Below are 20,272 nucleotides of genomic sequence, written 5' to 3' on the forward strand. Positions count from 1 at the left end.
AGATCATTTACTACCTTAGTCAGTGCTGTCTCTGTGGAGTGTTGGGAACGAAAGCCGGACTGAAGTGGGTCCAATAATTTTTGCGAGTTAAGAAAGTGTGTGAGGTGGGTGTAGACAAGTCTCTCAAGTAGCTTGGAGGGGCATGGGAGCTGGGAGATAGGATGGTAATTTGAGACAGTACTAGGGTCAGAATTTTGTTTTTTCAGAATGGGAGTAATCACTGCGTGCTTGGACAGTGATGGAAAGTTGCCAGTAGAGAGAGAGAGATTACAGAGTTTAGTTAGGGTTGGGATAAGCACAGGAGACAAAGCTTTACTGATTTGTGAGGGTATAGGATCTAGAGGAGAGGTAATAAAGTAGGAGGATGAGAAGAGTGTAGATACTTCATCTTCGTTTTTGTGAGATTAAATGAGGAGAATGTGCCAGAGGGTTCAGGAAGGGAATTGAGCAGGTCACTAGCTGAGGAAGAGCATACTATTTCATTTTGGATCTGATCAATCTTGTCCCTAAAATAGGAAGCAAGATCTTGTGCACAGATAGTAGCAGATGGTTTGGGTGATGGAGGGGTAAGAAGCAGTGTACATGGTATATACGTGGTATATACCTTTCATGGTATATACAGACCATAGAAACCTGCTGTTTCTAAAGAATATACAATGTATCAGCCTTAGGTTGGCTCATTGGGCCATATTCTTTGCCCGCTTCAGCTTCACACTGACTTTTTGTTCAGAATCCCTCAATCAAAAGGCTGATGCCATGTCACGCTCCTTCACTCCTGACAACAATATGGAAGTCCTCTGGGAAACACCAGTCCTTGACTCCAGAGTCTTTGCCAGTATTCAAGTGCAACCTCCCCCTGGCAGAACCTTCATGGAACCAATGAAATTATGGAAACAACTGCTGTCCTGGGCTCATGCATCCCACTTCTCAGGCCATACAGGTAACAGCAAGACGTTGGAATTTCTGCAACACTCTTATTGGTGGCCCACTATGAAAAAAGAGGTGGAGGAGTTCTTTGCTTCTTGCACCCAGTGTGCCCAACACAAGACCCCCAGACAAGCTCCTGCTGGAGACCTGATGCCTCTTCCCATTCCATCCCATCCATGGGCACATCTGTCCTTGGATTTTGTGACAGACTTGCCAGGTTCCAATGGGTATACCACCATCTGGGTGGTAGTCGACCTTTTTAGCCAGATGGTCAATTGCATTCCACTTTAAAAAGCTACCTTCCACTTCTGAGTTGGCTCATCTATTTGTACTTCACATATTCTGCCTGCACGGACTCCCCACTGAGATAGTGTCGGATCGTGGGGTTCAGTTTGTGGCAAAGTTTTGGAGCGCGCTCTGTTCCATCTTGCAAGTCAAATTAAATTTCTCCACAGCCTACCATCCTCAAAGCAATGGATCTACAGAAAGGGTGAATCAAGACCTAGAGACTTTTCTGAGAATTTACATGTCATCCTCCCAGGATAATTGATCAGAGTCTCTTCCATGGGCTTAGTTTGCACATAATTCCTCGTATCACTCGTCTTCTGGTCAGTCACAATTTTATATTGTCTATTGTCTCCATCCAAGGGTTTCTGAAGTTAAAGACCTGCCAGTCTATGATGTTCCAGCTGTTGACTCTACCCTGCAGAGGTTTGCCCATATATGGTCACAAGTTCATGCTACCCTCCTCAAGACCTCTCAGTGATACAAAAGGGGTGCAGATAAAAAGTGCAGAACTGTTCCCAGAATGCAAGTAGGGGGTCAGGTCTGGCTGTGTACTCACAACCTATGCTTCAGAGTTCCACCTCCATTTATTGGCCCGTTCTCCATCATTGAGATCATCAACCCAGTGGCTTACAAACTGCAGCTTCCTTCCTACCTCAGGATCCCTAATTCATTCCATATTTCCCTATTGAAACCCCTTGTTCTTAACAAATTTCTCAAAGTCCTGCCATCACCTCCTAAAGTTGTTACCAAGAAGGGGGTTGAGTTCGAGGTGAAACAAATCCTAGACTCTAGTATGCGATATGGACACTTATAATATTTGCTGGACTGGAAGGGTTATGGTCTTGAGAGGTGATGTTGGATCAAAGCTGAGGATGTCCATGCTCCTAGTCTCAACCGCAAGTTCCATACCTCCAACCCAGAGAAGCCTGGAAAGTGTCCAGAGGTCACCTGTAGAGGAGGGGGTACTGTCATGACCAGAGCATCCTTTCCTGCTGGCTCATGGTCTCTACCTGTGCGAGCACTCTGGCGCAGTCCTACAGGTGGGGGTGCCGGTTCCTGGAGGTTGGCGCGAGGTGGTCCCGGGGGAACAGGCCATGCTGGTACAGGTAAGACTGGCAGCTTCTCCATGCTGCAGACTGCTGGATGCCACCATCTTGGTTTTGGGCATGTGACCTGAATGGGCCAATCAGGTTGGAGCTCTACATGTGACTCTCAGCAGCCTATCTTGCACCTTCCCATGGTAGTTAAGGGTGTTCAGCAACATGTTCTCAGCCTTGCTGTGTGAGAGTTCTCTGTGCTCCCTAGCCTTGGTATATTTCAGTCTCAGCAGTGTCTCATATGCTTCCTGTCAGCATTCCAGGCAGTTCCCAGGATTCCTGCACAAGCTATACCCCACGTCTCACCCTCCACTTGTTACTGACCAGCCGCATGCACTCAGAACCCACTGCATTTTACAGCCCTCTGATCCTCAGTATACCTCCATTGGAATTTCTTCTTTGTCAGTTCATTACCAAGCACCTGTTTCTCTGCCTCACATCAATTGGATTCATTCATTATCACACACCTGCTTCTCTGCTTCACATCTATTGGATTTGTTTTATTATCTGACACTTGTTTTGCAGTTCCCCAGCAATTGAACATTTATCCTTAGTTCACCCATGAACTTGTGTTACAGTTTTTATATATTTGTTTAATTCCATGAATCTAAATACTCCCATTAAACCAGCTGCCTTTCAGTTTAACAAGACCATTCCTGCTTCGACTCATATAGTTTTGGAAATACCAGGATGACCTATGGCTCATTGAGAGTGGAAGTACACAAGAAATGCTTCCCAGAGTCTTTTTGGGATGAATAATAACTCCACAAGTTTTCCAGGTGGATCATCCAACTGAGCAGCTTGCAGAGAATCTGCCTAACTATGTGCAACCACCAAATGGATATGAGAACTAGGAACAATAGGATCCTCGGATTCCAGGGTTTGTTGGGCCAGCAAAAAACTCCTGGAAAGGGCATTTGCCTTGATATTTTTTGACCCCAGATGGAAAGAAATAATGTAATTGAAGCAGGGGAAAAATAAAGCCCAACGTGCCTGTCTTGAGTTTAGCCTTTTTGCTATCTCAAAGTATGCCAAGTTCTTATGATCAGTTAGAACAATGACTTGATATTTGGCCCCCTCTAACCAATGTCTCCAATCTTTAAAAGCCCATTTGATTGCTAGTAACTCACGATTGCCCACATCATTGTTTCTCTCAGCAGTGGCACATTTTCAGGAGAAAAATGTGCAGGGATGCAACTTATTGTCTTGGGGATCCTTCTGGGATATTATGGCTCCAGTACCAACCACAGAAGCATCTACTTCGACAATAAATGGTAGATCTGGATTAGGATGATGAAGGACAAGAGCATGGATGAAAGCAGCCTTCAGTTTATCAAAGCTTGCACAGCTTCGAAGGACCAGTTTGAGGTGTCAGATCCTTTTTAGTTGATTCCACAATCAGAGCCACAATAGAAGAAAAATAATTGATGAACCTCCTATAATAATTTGCGAATCCAAGAAAGCATTTGATAGCTTTGAGAGTTGTGGGTTGAATCCAGTCCAGAATAGCTTTGACCTTACTAGGATCCATGCAGAAGCTCTGAGAGGAGATGATATATCCCAGAAAAGACACTTTTGTCACTTCAAATTCACATTTGTTGAGTTTAGCTTAAAGATGGTTTTCTTGCAGCTTTTGTAGTACCTGCTGGACATGTTGAAGATGTTGATCCATGCATTGAGAAAAAATCTAAATATCGTCCAGGTATACAACAGCAAAAACACCCAAAAACTCATGGAGGACATAATTGATAAGATCCTGGAAGACAGCTGGAGCATTAGCAAGTCCAAAAGACATGACCAGGTACTCATGATGTCTGGAGTGAGTGTTAAAAGCTGTCTTCCATTCATCTCTTTTCTTTAAGCGGATCAAGTTACACGCTCCCCGGAGACCAATTTTGGAGAAGATGGTCACTTCACATAATTTATCGAAAAGAACAGAAATCAAGAGCAGAGGATAAGAGTTCTTGATAGTAATGTTGTTTAGACCTCTGTAATCAATACAGGGTCTAAGCGACCTGTCTTTTTTCTCAACAACAAAGACTACTGCTCTGACTGGAGATTTGGAAGGGCGGTTGAAACCCTTGGCGAGTACATCCTTGATATATTCCTCCATGGCCTTATTCCCCGGAATTGACAAGGCATACAAATGACCTTTGGGTAACTTGGCACCAGGAATGAGAGTGATCATACAGTGATGAGGCCAGTGAGGTGGAAGTATATTAGCCTTTTGTTTGGAAAACACAAAGAGGGATAGCAGGAATTCACAGGCTTTTGAAAAAGGATAAGTCCATGAAGTTGGCAACTGATCCACTGTCCAAGAAAGCTGTAGTAACAAATTTCTTTCCAGAAATCTGAATAACTGCAGGCACCAAGACAGAGTATTTTGGGGAAACTGATGTGAGTCCTACATGTACATTTAGGCCTTGCTATTTACTGGTTTGTTGGGGCAATTCTTAACTGAGTGTCCCTTGGCACCGCAGTACATGTAGAGTTGCAAAGCATGCCTTCTATGTCTTTGTTTTGGAGGTAGATGAAAGACTCCCATCTGAATAGGTTCTTCAAATTCAGGAGGAGGAACCCAAGTGGAAAGCCTAGGTGATCTTGTGGGTAGATCTTTCTCATGTCTACATTCATGTAAGTGACGATCTATGTGGATTACTAAGTGCATAAGATAGTCTAGACTTTCAGAAACATGATGTTGAACCAAAATATCTTTAATAGATTCAGAAATCCCTAAACAGAACTGACTTTGAAGAGCAGAATCATTCCAACCAGAGTCCACTGCCCATTTACAAAATTCTGTACAGTAGTCTTTTGATGCCTTCTACCCCTGTTTAAGAGAGTGCAGCATTGCCTCTGCCAAAGCAGCTTTATCTGGGTCATCATAAAGGAGACCTAATGCTTTAAAAAATGCTTCCACAGACTGAAGAGCTTCATGTGTGGACGGTTATCCAAACACCCAGGTATGAGGATTTCCTTAAAGTAAAGAAAAGATTATTCCAACGCGTTGCACCTCAGTTCTGGAAGATATAGGGCATTATCTAAAATAGAGTTTACAGCTCCTTTGAAAATTGAGATACTCTTTATGATTCCGTCAGGAAGATTCATCTTAGGTTCCTAAAATCGGTCAAAGATTCGGTCAAAAATCGGTCAGGAAGATTCATCTTAGGTTCCTAATGGCTCATTTGAACTGATGTAGAACGAACATCTTCAACTCTGAGTGAGAGCTGTTGTACCTTGTGAGTAAGGACTCGAATCTGGCCAGCAAGGATCTGAGCTGGATTCTGTGAAGGATCCATGCATGTCACAAATGTTTGGCCGCCTATAATGTTTCAGTATCCCAGGACTCACTGTGTAAACCCCCAGAACCACAAGGCAAGGTCTTCTGCCAATAACAGCCACCTGCTGATGCAGCTGGTATAGCTGATGGTAATTGATGCAGCCTGGAATGACCATGATGCAACTTTGTTAGCCATGATGTGGCTGGACAGCCGGTGGTATTGATGCAGCCTGGAGTAACCATGGTGGGACTAAGTTAGCCATCATGCGGCTGGTACAGCTGGTGGTATTGATGCAGCCTGGAGTGACCATGGTACGACTAAGTAAGCCATGATGCAGCTGGTATAACTGGTGGTAATTGATGCGTTCTGGTGTGACCATGATGCAACTAAGTTAGCTATGATGTGGCTGGTACAGCCGGTGGTATTAGATGTGGCCTGGTGTGACTGTGATGCAGCTAAGTTAGCTGTGATGTGGCTGGTACATCCGGAGGTATAGATGTGGCCTGGAGTGATGATGGTGCGGCTAAGTTAGCCGTGATGCAGCTGGTACCGCCGGTGGTATTGATACAGCCTGGAATCACTGTGGTATGGCTAAGATAGCCATGATGCGGCTGGTACAGCCATTGGTAGTGATGTAACCTGGAGTTACCATGGTGAAGAACAACCACGCAGAGACAGAGGGCCTGATTCAGAGTTGGGAACAGAGTGAGATATCTCTCTCAACTGTGAACCTGAACAAACCATATTGCAATGCAAGGGGTGTAAATACAAATTTTTTTTTTACATGTGGGGTAAATACTGGCTGCTTTTGCATGTAGCCCACAAATACTGCACAGCTTTATTATTACTCTACAAGTTAGATGTCAGTTTGGACACACTCCTCCCAAATCTAAATCTCTCTGCACATTTTAAATCTGCCCCACCTGCAGTGCAGCATGGTTTCTCCAAGATGATCAGTTGAGAGACATATCTCACTCTGGGCCTGATTCAGACCCGGTTGCAAGCGCTGTGCGCTCGTAACCGGGTCGATGGTGGGCCAGTGCGGCTCAGTCATGCGCATGCGCGAGACCCGGATAGCGACGGGCACTCCGTCACTCTGGGTCTCGCTACAAAGGGGGTGAGCTGTCTATGTTGAGTGACAGCTCGCCCCCTTTGGTGGGCGGGCCAGGGGAGTGGCTGCCCAAAAGGATGCATTCCCATGTGAACGCCTCCATTTGGGGCGGCCCCACTAACATCACCAGTGATGTCAGTGGGAGAGATTTCGGCTCTGTTAGAGCCAAAATCTCTCTGGGGCTTGCGGCAACAAGACCCTACCACAAGGGTCTCGTCGCAAGCCCGATGGTCGAGATGGTCTTCACCATCGCGACCATCTTCCTGGCCGCTCGCTATAGCTGTGGGTGGTCACCCACAGCTATGCGAGTGGCCAGGAGGCCGTTCTAAAAAAAAATAGCCCGGCCCTGATTCAGAGCGAGCGCTCTGTCAGAGCGTCCGGCTCTGAATCAGGGCTTCTATTCCCAAGTCTGAATCAGGCCCAGAATCCACATAGTAGGAACTGGAAGGCATGTTCTAAGATGCTATATCCAGCAAAGCAGTAAGGATGCTGCTAAGCATAAAAAAGGTGGGGAACTGATCAGAACCACAAACAATAATCCTGTGTTCCCAGTAATGCGTGATGTCATCTGGCATCCAGATCGCCTAGCAACAGTTGGTGGAAGTAGTAGGGGAGATCACCGAAATGTTGAAGTGTGACAAATCGTGCCGGAAACTTGTAACACTTCCACTGCAGTGCCACTCTTGTTTCTTAGATGTGCCATGTTTCAAGATGAGTTGCCACAGCTACTAAAATGTGTGTGGTTGCTAAATGCCAAAAAGGTCTAGATTTTTTTCAGGCCAAAGTCAGCATCTCCCAGTACTGCTTGGTAACATGTAAAAGTTAGCATTACTGCCTCACAGCACTTAGGTCGTGGATTTGATTCCCACCACAGTCCCAACTGTGTGGAGTTTGTATGTTCTCCCTGTGCTTGTATGGGTTCCCTCCAGTTGCTTTGGTTTCCTCCCATACTTCAAAAATATACTGGTAGATGAATTGGCTCCCAACGAACATTAGCCATTGTGTGTGTCCTTTCCCTGCCTTCAAACATTCTTGTTTTCTTTCTATGGGGTTGTATAGTTTATTAAACTGCCATACTGTCTGCCGCTGCAGTGCCACTCTGTTTCCTAAATGTGACATGTTGGCAGCTGAATTGCCACATGTTTATGACGCCCACTGCTGTCTCTTAGCTTAGTCAGCCAGCTAGCTTCGTGCAACCTTTTGGACTAAACTGGATGAAATCAATATTGTGAGCTGGGAGGTGGTCAAATCTGACTAGAAAGGAATGTTATCGAGGTTAGTAATACTGTAGGAACAAAAGCAGGCCCAAATAATGTGATTTCTGCTGTTTTCATGATTTTTTAGAAAAAAATACATATCCAACACATAAAAAACGAAAGGGTAGTTTTGCCAAAACCAAATTCAGGGCCTCATTCAGGATAGATCACAAATGCAACAGCATATGAAGACTGCTGATTGTTGCATACTGCGCATGCGTATGCACCGCAGTGCGTGTGCACGATGACAGCTTTGTAATCTCATTGTGATCACACAGGCTACGGTAAACCATCGCAGAGTGAATGACGGGTAGTCAGCATTTGGGGATGGTGACAGGGGTTGGAGAAACTCAGGCGTGCCAGTCCGTTTGAACGCTGTTACATGGGCGTGCATAAATTAGCGACTGCGATGGCATACACAGTTTTTGTGTTCTCTGCGTATGACGTGGTTAGCAATTTCTGAGTAAGGTCTGACCCGCTGTAATTGTGCATGAGGGGCCAATGTTACTCGATGTTCCCGATGTATATGCAGCACTGCAAGGTATTATGGATGTGAAATAGAGGAAGTGGGCATCTCTATGCTGGCCGTGTGACGGCTTTGCAATTGCAGACATTAGCATGTTTTCACAGCAGACCTGCGTGTGCAATTGCAGCCGCCATAGCAATCTTTAGTGAATCAGGCCCCCAGATCTTAACATGAAAGAGATACTGTACAGATCCAAAACCAAAACACGGGTGTTGGCGCACATCTCTAACAGATACAGAATATATATATATATATATATATATATATATATATATTAGGGGTGAGCAGGTTCGGATTTCTGAAATCCGAACCCCCCCGAGCCCCCCCGATCCGAGGCCGATCCGAGCCAGGCTCGACTTTTCCCGCCTGACTCGGATCTGAAATCGAGGCAAAACGTCATTGTGAGGATATGGGGTTCTCTCAATCACCCAGACACCGAGCAGATGAAACCAACGTGATGGTTTATTTTTCCACAGCACACAGCAACAGATGATATGTCAGGACAAGCGGTAAATACAGTGAACAGGCAATAAACAGGTAGCAGTCCAGACAGAGGCAGTCCCAGTAGAGTATAATGTCCCAGAACAATTCCACAAAATAGCTTGAGACCCTCAGTCCCCACAGTAGAAACTATCACTGATCACACAGCAGTGAATAGCGTATGTCCACTCAATCGCTTCCAGGACCCCACACATAGAAACTATCAGAGATCACACAGCAGTGATAGTCCCTGGGTCCAAACAATTGATTCCAGGATCCCATACAGTAGAAGCTAATCACAGAACACACAGCAATGAATAGCGTATAGGTCCTTGCAGAATTTCCAAAGTATAAATCCACAGAGAACTGGTGATGCGTTCCACTAGCACCTTAGCAGAACGAGACCTCTTAGCCAAAGTCAGCGACTAACATCTGGAGTTGCCTTCGGTGACATGTTTTAAAATCTTCCAATTTCCCACGATATTGTGACCACCCAGGGGGGGTTGCACAGTCTCCTGATTGGTGCGGGTCCCTTATGCTGTCACTTTCTCCTACCTCCTCCTGATATTACTTCCCTGACAAACACCTGCTGGGATGGTTCCGTTCGGGCTACCAGATTCACGTGAGACACAAAACAGGCAAATGGAAGGAGGAGTAAATCCTGAGCATCCCCTGGGGAGGTGAGAATTAACTTAGAGGGTCTTTTGTTCTGGGAGGTGTCACCTTGCTCTAGTGGTTACAAATAACACAGACATATGGACCAGGCTAACATCAAGGCTTATCCAGTATTAAACATTACAATTACTTACATTATTATATTACAGTACATAATAGACATGCTAATGGAAATGTGTGTCCTGAGAATGATCACACATACACTAGGAGACGGGAAGGGGGGACACAAAAGGACTAAAAAGTAAATTGATCTCTGCAATGACTGAGATGCTGCCAGTAAATTTGTAACACACATCCCATGTCCTCACAGTCATCATCCCACCCTCCGGGTCTCGCGGGTTTTGGATCCTATATAAGGTAACCGCGTCAGCGCCATTTTCTCACTCGGCTGTGGACAGTGAAGAGGGAGGGTGGGAGTTAGGGCTGGCTGGGCTGTGTAGTGTAGTGCAGTGTAGTGTTGTGCTGTGCTGTGCTGCTGTTGTCCATAGGGGCTGTGTCCACTCCTCCAAAGTCCATAGGGGCTGGCTGTGTTGTGCTGTGCTGCTGTTGTCCATAGGGGCTGTGTCCACTCCTCCAAAGTCCATAGGAGCTGGCTGTGTTGTGCTGTGCTGCTGTTGTCCATAGGGGCTGTGTCCACTGCTCCAAAGTCCATAGGGGCTGGCTGTGTTGTGCTGTGCTGCTGTTGTCCATAGGGGCTGTGTCCACTCCTCCAAAGTCCATAGAGGCTGGCTGTGTTGTGCTGTGCTGCTGTTGTCCATAGGGGCTGTGTCCACTCCTCCAAAGTCCATAGGGGCTGGCTGGACTGTGTTGTGCAGTCAGTTGTCCATAGGGGCTGTGTGCACTCCAAAGTCTTGTGCAGAGTCCCAGTCCTAAAGGGGTGCTGTAGTGTTGTCCAGGGGGTGCTCTGTCCATTAGGGGTGCTCCCCCCAAGTGCAAAAAAATATATATATATTTTCTGTGTTTGTGAATTGTGTGCGCACTAGCCGCACGTGCATCAACAAAGTAGTGCCAAGCGTGCGCCTGTGTCATAAGTAAAGGGCCGGCTGGCTTGACCAATAAAGGGTGCTGTAACCCCCAAAGTACACTCCAAACAAAATAAAAAAATATTTTCTGTGTTTGTGAATTGTGTGCGCAGTAGCCGCACGGGCATCAATAAAGTAGTGCCAAGCATGCGCCTGTGTCCCATAAATAAAGGGCCAGCTGGATTGTCCGCTAAAGGGTGCTGTAACCCCCAAAGGGCACTCCAAACAAAATAAAAAAATATTTTCTGTGTTTGTGAATTGTGTGGGCTGTAGCTGCACGTGCATCAACAAAGGAGCAGCGCCAAGCGTGCGCCTGTGTCCCATAAGTAAAGGGCCGGCTGGCTCATTTCTTAAAGGGTGGTGTAACCCACAAAGTGCACTAGTCTCCAACAAAAATAAAAAATTATTTTCTGTGTTTGTGTGCGCCTTAGCCGCACGTATATATCAATATAACATAAATGGAGGACCAAACTTTCTCCGATAAAAATAAAATAGGGAAAGATCAAGAACCACTTCCTGCTAGTTCTGAAGCTGCTGCCACTAGTCATGACATGGCTGGCTCATTTCTTTAAGGGTGGTGTAACCCACAAAGTGCACTAGTCTCCAACAAAAATAAAAAATTATTTTCTGTGTTTGTGTGCGCCTTAGCTGCACGTATATATCAATATAACATAAATGGAGGACCAAACTTTCTCCGATAAAAATAAAATAGGGAAAGATCAAGAACCACTTCCTCCTAGTTCTGAAGCTGCTGCCACTAGTCATGACATAGACGATAACATGCCATCAACGTCGTCTGCCAAGGCCGATGCCCAATGTCATAGTAGAGGGCACATACAATCCCAAATGACAAACTTCAGGAAAATGACCTTGAAAAAAACATTTAAATCATCTGAAGAGAAACGTAAACTTGCCAATATGCCATTTATGACACGGAGTGGCAAAGAACGGCTAAGGTCTTTCCCTATGTTCATGACTAGTGGTTCAGCTTCACATGACGATGGAAGCCCTCCTCCCGCTAAAAAAATCAAACGAGTTAAGCTGGCAAAAGCACAGTGAAGAACTGTGCGTTCTAAGAAGATATCACAAATCCCCAAGGAGAGTCCAAGTGTGGTGGCGGTTGCAATGCCTGACCTTCCCAGCACTGGACGGAAAGAGGTGGCTTTTTCCACCATTTGCATGCCCCCTGCAAGTGCTGAAAGGAGCACCCACAGTCCACTTGCTGATATGAAAATTGAAGATGTCACTGTTGAAGTACAACAGGATGAGGATACTGGTGTAGCTGGCACTGAGGAGGAAGTTGGCGAGGAGCATTCTGATGGTGATGTGGTTTGTTTAAATCAGGCTCCGGGGGAGACAGTTGTTGTCCGTGAGATGAAAAAGCCCATCACGGTCATGCCTGGGCAGAAGACCAAACATTCCACCTCTTTGGTCTGGCAATATTTCTATCCAAATCCGGACAACAACTGTCTTGCCATATGTACCATATGTAAAGGTGAAATAAGTAGGGGTAGGGACATTAACCACCTAGGAACATCCTCCCTTATACAGCACCTGCAGCGCGTTCATAAAAAGTTACTGTCAAGTTCAGAAACTTTGGGTAAGACCGTAAGCAGTCCAGGGACATCTAAATCCCTTTTTCCTGTTTTATCCAAGGAATCAGTGGATGAGGAGGATGAGGACGACATCTTGCCTCCGTAGAGCCAGTTTGTGCAGGGACACAATAATTGCCAGCTTGTTTTGTGGGGGCCCAAACGAACCAATCATTTCAGCCACAGTCGTGTGGCAGACCCTGGCGCTGAAATGATTGGTTTGTTAAAGTGTGCATGTCCTATTTATACAACCATAAGGGTGGGTGGGAGGGCCCAAGGACAATTCCATCTTGCACCTCTTTTTTTTCTTTGCATTATGTACTGTTTGGGGCCTAGTTTTTCAAACTGCTATCCTGTCTGCCAATGCAGTATCACTCCTAGATGGGCCATGTGTTTGTGCCGCCCACTTGTGTCGCTTAGCATAGTCATCCAACTACCTCGGTGCAACCTTTTGGCCATAAAAACAATATTGTGAGGTGTTCAGAATAGACTGGAAATGAGTGGAAATGAAGGTTATTGAGGTTAATAATAGCATAGGAGCAGAAAAACCCACAAATTCTGTGATTTTAGCTGTTTTTATGCTTTTAAAAAAAAAAAAAATCCAAAACACAAAACCCAGAACACAAAACACGGAAGGGTGGTTTTGGCAAAACCAATCAAGATCCAGATCCAAAACCAAAACACGAAAAGTGGCCGGTGCACACCCCTAATATATATATATATATATATATATATATATCTATATTCTGTATCTATCACAATGGTAACATGCAGTTTTGAAAGTAACACATTCCACAGGAACACATATCCATTAAAGCTTCAGGAAGAATCCACACACTAATAGTATTCTGCAGTAGAGGTGTATTAGTATAGATGCAGAAACCTAAAGTACTGTAAATGCAGTGATTGCAGTGAGTGGAAAAATATGTTGGTCCCGGGGACCTCTCAGTTTAAAAAATTGGGGTCCTACTCGACAGTTTCTGGGTCCCATTACAATTTATGCTTCACTGTCTGTAGAATGTAAAATGCACTATAGGGCATATTTTGCACTGACAATAAAATGGAAAGAAGAGGCACAGGGGTGGAAGGGCAGAGTACGCAGAAGAGCAGAAGGGGTACAGACATGGGGAGAGGGGAACAGGGGGCACAGGTGAGAGGGCAGGTTACACAGAAGAGCAGAAGGAACATGGGGAGAAGTGTATAAAGGTGGGAGGGCAGAGTGCACAGGAGAGCAGAAAGGGAGAGGGGAACTGGAAGCACAGGGGTGGAAGAGACTACACAGGAGAGCAGAAGGGGTACAGACATGGGGAAAGGGGAATGGGGGTTGGAGGGCAGAGTGCACAGGAGAGCATAAGGGAACAGGAGGCACAAGGGTGGGAGAGGAGACTACACAGGAGAACAGAACGTACAGACATAGGGTAAGGGGAACAGGGGTGGGAGGGCAGAGTGCACAGGAGAGCAGAAGGGGAGAGGTGAATAGGAGGCACAGGGGTGGGAGAGGAGACTATACAAGAGAACAGAAGGGGTACAGACAAGGGGAAAGGGGAACAGGGGTGGGAGGGCAGAGTACACAGGAGAGTAGAAAGGGTACAGACATCGGGAGAGAGGAACAGGGGGCACACGGGTGGGAGGGCAGAGTGCACAGGAGAGTAGAAAGGGTACAGACATTGGGAGAGAGGAACAGGGGGCACACGGGTGGGAGGGCAGAGTGCACAGGAGAACAGAAGGCATACAGACATGGGGAGAGGGGAACGGGGGCACAGGTGGGAGGGCAGATTACACAGGAGAGCAGAAAGGGTACATTCATGGGGGGTGGTGAACAGGGGGGCACAGGGATTGGAGATCAGACTACACAAGAGAGCAGAAGGGGTACAGACTTGGGGAGAGAGGAACAGGGGGCTCAGGTGGGAGGGAAGAGTACACAGGAGAGCATAAGGGGTACAGACATGGGAAGAAGGGAACTGGTGTGGGAGGACAGAGTACACAGAAGAGCAGAAGGGGTACAGACATGGGGAGAGGGCATGGTACACAGAAGAACAGAAAGGGTACAGACATGGGGAGAGGGGAACAGTGCCCAGTGATTGACAGCACATGAAGAGCGCAAGGGAAATTCTGGGAATAGGATCCGCAGCAGCCAAAAGCATCATGTAGGTGAAAGTTGTCTTTCAAAGACATCCTTTCTTTTTGTGGTCAGGCGCAGACTCATTGGTACCCCGTAGGGTCTGGCACTAAAGCTGCCTAATGGTGGCTCTGAACCTGAATATATGCTAATTTTATTATTGTCACTCACTGGGAGTTTGCAGTTTGTTTGGATAATGTTGGACAAGGAATGAATATGTTTGAGTCTAGGACCATGTTAAAATCTCTTTCTAGAATGAAACTACCCTCCTTCATTACCAATAGCTTTTTAAGGAAAAAAAAAAGTTGGCCTGAAAAAAAAGTGAACTTTATATGTTTAATAGTTCGTAAACAGAAGCACACTATTGTGAAGTTAGCAAAAAATGTTAACTTTAAAATTTTATCTTCTACATTATTGTGGTGCAATCACTAACACTGGGTACACACTGACAGATATATTGACCGATCAATTGATCAACCAATATATCTTGTGCCCGTTGGCCAGTGTGTACCAGCAATATGTCTTTGAATGACATCGTTAACGGACATATTGCGTAGGCTGTGCTGCACAGCTTATGAACAGATATATCTGCAGATATATCTGTCCATCAGAAAGTGTGTGTATAGGCACACAGCCTATCACCCGTACACATGCAGCAGCAGCCGCAGGTAGGGGGGTGGACCAGCGGGACTCGCGGCTGCCTGGAAGATGATGGTCGTACACTGTATATGAATGACCATCATCTACAGATATACAGTATCTGCAGATATATCTTTGCAGTATGTACCCACCTATAGAACAGTTATGCAAGAAAAGATCAAGATTTTCTGGTAAGTCCTAAAGGGGAATGTCAGCAGGGCTGACTAATGATACCAGCTGTTACAGTGGGCTAAGTTACAATTGATTAATTTCAGACAAGACATACTGTATGTTTCTTTTTCCATTTTCCTATGTAGGTGACATGTTGTGTAAACCAGTACCAGTATCAATGGCATTATCCATTAAGGTTTCTGATTTGGAGAATAAAGTTATCCAAACCTGCTCATCATTTGTTGAAATGGCAAAATGCAATGGAGAATGTAAAGATAGACTAAGGTACATTTTCACAGCTGTCAAATCTGTCTTAAGAGTATCATTAAACAAAGCATCAAAGTTGGAAACCTGTGCTGTATTTGTAATACATCCTTTTATAAAGTGTACTACCACATTTCATATATATTTATATACCATAATAAATAATAATTGCAAAGAAGTCTAATTTTGAAACTTGTATAATAAAAGGCCTAAAATGCAGTATTTGTACTGATGTTTCATAATAAAGATTGAATACAAATAACTATTACAGATCAAAAATTTACTTTATACTGTATAGCACATCATAGGTATATTGTGGTCTAAATATACAGTATTAGAAAGAAAAAATGGATTTAATTGCTTTAAGCACACTGATTACCTTTTAGTTCAGGTGGTGCAAACTGAAATTGCTCAGAGAGACCCCTTAGATATATCAGAAGAGACCAAAGTGGTGTGCATTAGTTTGCCATCTGTTCATGTGATACATTTTGGAATCCTCCCCAACAGGATTAATAGGGATCGGTATGAAATGCCGACAGTCAGGATCCCGACAGTCAGAATCCTGATGCCGGGGTCCCGACTGGGTTAACATACCGACACTTGTTGGTCGATATGTTATCCCTCCCCCTCTCCCTACCCTAACCCTCCCTCTTTGGTGCCTAACCCTAACCTCCCCCTTAGTGCCTGAACCTAACCTCTCCCTCCCCGCACCCTAAACTTAACCCTCCCCCCTTAATGCCTAACCCTAACCATCCCCCTAGTACCTAACCCTAACCCCTAAACCTAACCCTAACTCTCCACCCAACCCCGCTACTTACCTTGCAGGTGCCGGGATTCTGACCGGCTCCTGGATTCCGGTGCCAGTAATGTAAGCGTCGGCATCCTGACTGCCAGAATGCCGAATGCATCCCGATTATTAATGTCCATATACTGATCTTTCAGTCAGCACAGTATTATATTGTATCACCGAAGTAGCTCTTGTACTGTCTCAGTCAGTGCTGTGTGCCTTGGTGAACAAAAATAAAAGGGCCTCCAGTAAGCAATAGTCAGACTTTTAAACATAAATAACTTTAATTGTCATCAAACAAGATTTATTTCTCCAGGCTCTTCTCAGACCTCCTGTCTCATCTCTTATACCCCTTTCACATCACAATGTCGGGTCGCACCCAGGATTTTGTACACGGTGCGACCCCTTTCAGACTGGTGGCCCGACAAGGCTTGTTGCTGGGTCGATAATGTCACTGCCAACATGTACTGAGCCAGTGCTTGGGAATGAGATCATCGCCAAGTGTCAGCTCTTCCTATGCTGAGCGGGGTCGAATTACCAGGGTTGAAATGTTGGGTTGCTCGACCCGGTTTTGTCAACCTTGCCCTTTCACACTGCATAGTAACCCGGGTTTTCGGCGCGTTCCTGTGCAATAACCCGGGTTATTGCTGGCCGTGTGAGAGGGATATTCTCTTAGCTGCTGACCTTTTCAATCTTGTGGGAAATATACTTCATTCCTAGACTGAATAGGTGGCCAACTACTATTAGGTTGTACTCACATGAGCATGTTTATCTACCAGATAAACAAGAATTTCACAGTAGTCTCCATGGTACAAATTTCATCTGTGCCATTTTCCTTACTATATTGTGATTGGTTGTCCTTTGTGGCTGTCAGTTTAGAGTTCTTCTAAATCGATAATACCTGAAGCTAGATGCAATATACATCTAAACATTTAGACAATCCAACCTCTATCAAATGCTTCCCTTTATGTTGCAGCAAGTGGGAGGTTCCTCCCCTAGGGGATCTTATATAATCTTATTATCAACTTATGCTGCTAACAAGACTAAGGCCCTCATTCAGAGGCAGTCGCAAGAAGCGATCACTCTCTCTGAATGAGGGCGGCCGCTTCTTTTTTTAGTGCGGCCTCCTGGTCGCTAGCTAAGCTGTGGGTTACCACCCACAGCTTAGCGACCGACCAGGGTGATGGTCGCGATGGTCAAGACCATCGCAACCATTGGGGCTTGCGAAGAGCCCCTAGGGTTGGGTCTCGGCAACCGCAAGCCCCAGAGAGCTTCCTGCTTTGATCGAGCAGGAAACTCCCCACTGATATCACTGCTGATGTCAGTGCGGCCACCCACAAAACGGCAAGCGTTCCGTCAGAACTGCCTCCGTTTGTATAGCCACCTCCCCGCCCCGCCTACAAAACGGGCCGAGCTGTTGATCAACATCGACAGCCGGCCCTTTTGTAGTGAGCTCCGGAGCGAGAGAGTTTCTCTCTCGCTCCAGGGCTTGCGCACGTGCAGTGCATCCGCTGCGCATGCGCAGGGCCTTAACATCGACCCAGGTTGTGGGCGCTCAGCGCTTGCTACCGGGTCTAAATGAGACCCTAAATTCATACAGTCATTATTCAGTAGATAAGCAAACAAATGTATTTCCCTATATTCCACTTCACCTGCTATATAGAGAGAGAGGATGTAATGAGAGCAGTTGACTAAAAGGGGATAACCCCATAAGATTAAAATTGGGTCATGCAATAATGAGAATCCTATAACTTTACATTGATGTAACCATGTGAATTATTAATGTCTGTCCTTTTTATATTAGTAAGGCAAGTTATGAATAACTGCTCTGTATTTTTCAGATATGACACCAATCTTCATATAGTGGTGAATGATTGTTTCTGCTGCAAACAACAGACAACGGAAGACAGAAATATTACACTGACATGTAAAAACGGCAGCCAAAAGTTATATTCATACAAGCACATAACATCTTGCAAATGCGAAGATTGTGATTAATAAATAATCATTGCTAAGAATTCTAACATTGATTAAATTAATGCGTTATTAGGAAAAAAAATCAAAAAGTAAATCATTTTAAGACCTGCTAGTGCTAAGCTTTATAGGTATATTTGTAGTGAGCATTGGGGTCATGATATTATATCATGTATTACAGTGTTGCTTTATTAATAAAAAAATATTATCTATTTTCTTTCTCTTGCATGGTTTATTAGATAATTACACTATTGTGTATTGTCATATTTCTCAAAATATGAAATAGCATGAAGAGACAAATAATGATAGATTGTGTTGCTGGACTTTTATCTTTTATTTCAATAACAGAAAAAACAACAAGTGAAAGACCCATGAGTGCAAATTAGCATTATATATTGAAGTCACAAACTCTGGGCCTGATTAAGCAGAGGACGCAAATGCGATCGCAGCTGCAATTTCGCACTGAACACAGCTGCAAAAATATAAAAACATCGGTAACACTGAGGCAGATCGGACAGCCATGAGGCCATTGCTGCAGGTCTGACCTGTCTCAAATACTGCAGCTCTTCTCGCATGCAAAGCGGTCTCATGCTGTGAAAGCAATCGCAATGGTCATTTATGCACGCCCACCGAATGGCGTTTAAATGGTCAGACACGTCTGCGTTCACCTAACCACCCACCGCAGTTACCTCCCCAAACAATGACAACATGACATTCAATTTGCAAATGATTTCTATGCGTGTACATAATTGCAAAACTATCGCGATGTGCACGCAGTGCGACTTGCATGCATGCGCAATGGCAAGTAATCGCCCAATCTGCATAAATTGCCTAATTGCGTCCTCTGCTGAATCATGCCCTCTAATAATAAACAATATGATTATCAGTGGCAAATGCAGGATTTCTACAGGGGGGTTTCCAAATGCCTGATTTTAGAGTGAGTGTGGCCAGTCCATAAAGAGGGTAGAATTAGCACTTAACCAGCTTTAATATGCGTCATACAAAGTATATTATGTGTCATAATTCCAGCATATACAGGACCAGCGATCACAGTAAGTCATTAGATACGGCAGTAGGTCCATCCTTTCTGAGCTGAATGCCTATATTTCGGATGTGGGCACAATTCCAGGGCATTGGAGCAAATCCAGGAGTCTGGGGGAGCAGCAGAAGAACCTAGCACTGCCCTGGACAAATATGTACATATTGGGCTCTATAGCAGCACATACCTAACAGTGAATGTTTTCCAGATATCCTATTTGGTGCACAGGTTATTTATTACTGGCTTATACATGTTAGAAGATCCACAGGTGGTGCTAATTATTTAATTTGTGATACTGAAAAGAACATGCAGCGCTAGTAAAATTCTATTCTAAAATACTATTTCTATTGTGGTCATGGTGTGGGCTGGGGAGGGGGTTTCCAAGCAGACTGAAACCCCTCTGCGATTGCCTATGATTATAATACACTTAAGTGTAGAGTACTGTAAGTGTATTATTTGCCATAACTGGAGTCGTCAAAATGATCAACAAATAAGATCTTATTGTAACCACTTCTTATTTGTTGATCAGATGTCTTTCCATGCTTCAGTACCGCCGTGATCAGCGATGAACAGATTGTAATGTTAGCTGTGCATCTGCAGATGTCAGTATTTATAGAGAAAATGTAAAGCGCAAAATGCTCTGCACGTTGTGGAAGGAATGAAAAGGAATTTTCTGCAGACTCGAAGCATGTTATAACTTATTATACTGTTCGCTCTGCAAAGTGAAAGCCAGTGCACATAGCTCAGAGAATAGATACCTAAGGAGTGCTGAGCAGGGCTAGATTAACAATGGAGCAGATAGGTTTATGGCTCCATGTCTCCACATTAAAATAGTCCCATCATCATGACAACATAATGATGACCTGCCGCCCAGCTAGCCACAGCGTAGACCATAAATCATAAGTACTAACATTGTATTTCTATTTGACTCACAAAATGAACACTTTAGGTATTTAGGGAGACTTTGGGGCTGATGGTGTAGTGAGGGGGTACATGCCCACACAGTACTGGTCACAGCTCCTCT

General features: G+C 44.8%; 1 protein-coding gene across 1 annotated transcript in view; it reads left to right on the forward strand.

Moving 5' to 3' along the window:
- Nucleotides 1–19,875, forward strand: part of LOC148515256 (integumentary mucin B.1-like) — a 43,874-nt gene extending 23,999 nt beyond the window's left edge. Inside the window, exons 4-6 of the mRNA XM_088480250.1 lie at nucleotides 15,331–15,469; nucleotides 18,077–18,162; nucleotides 19,778–19,875. Of these exons, the coding sequence (XP_088336376.1) occupies nucleotides 15,331–15,469; nucleotides 18,077–18,162; nucleotides 19,778–19,875 (323 nt within the window). The remainder of the gene's footprint in view (nucleotides 1–15,330; nucleotides 15,470–18,076; nucleotides 18,163–19,777) is intronic.
- The last annotated feature ends 397 nt before the right edge of the window (nucleotides 19,876–20,272 follow it).

This window comes from Taudactylus pleione, unplaced genomic scaffold (genome assembly GCF_031769625.1).
Source record: "Taudactylus pleione unplaced genomic scaffold, aTauple2 ptg000251l, whole genome shotgun sequence".
Lineage (NCBI taxonomy): Eukaryota > Metazoa > Chordata > Amphibia > Anura > Myobatrachidae > Taudactylus > Taudactylus pleione.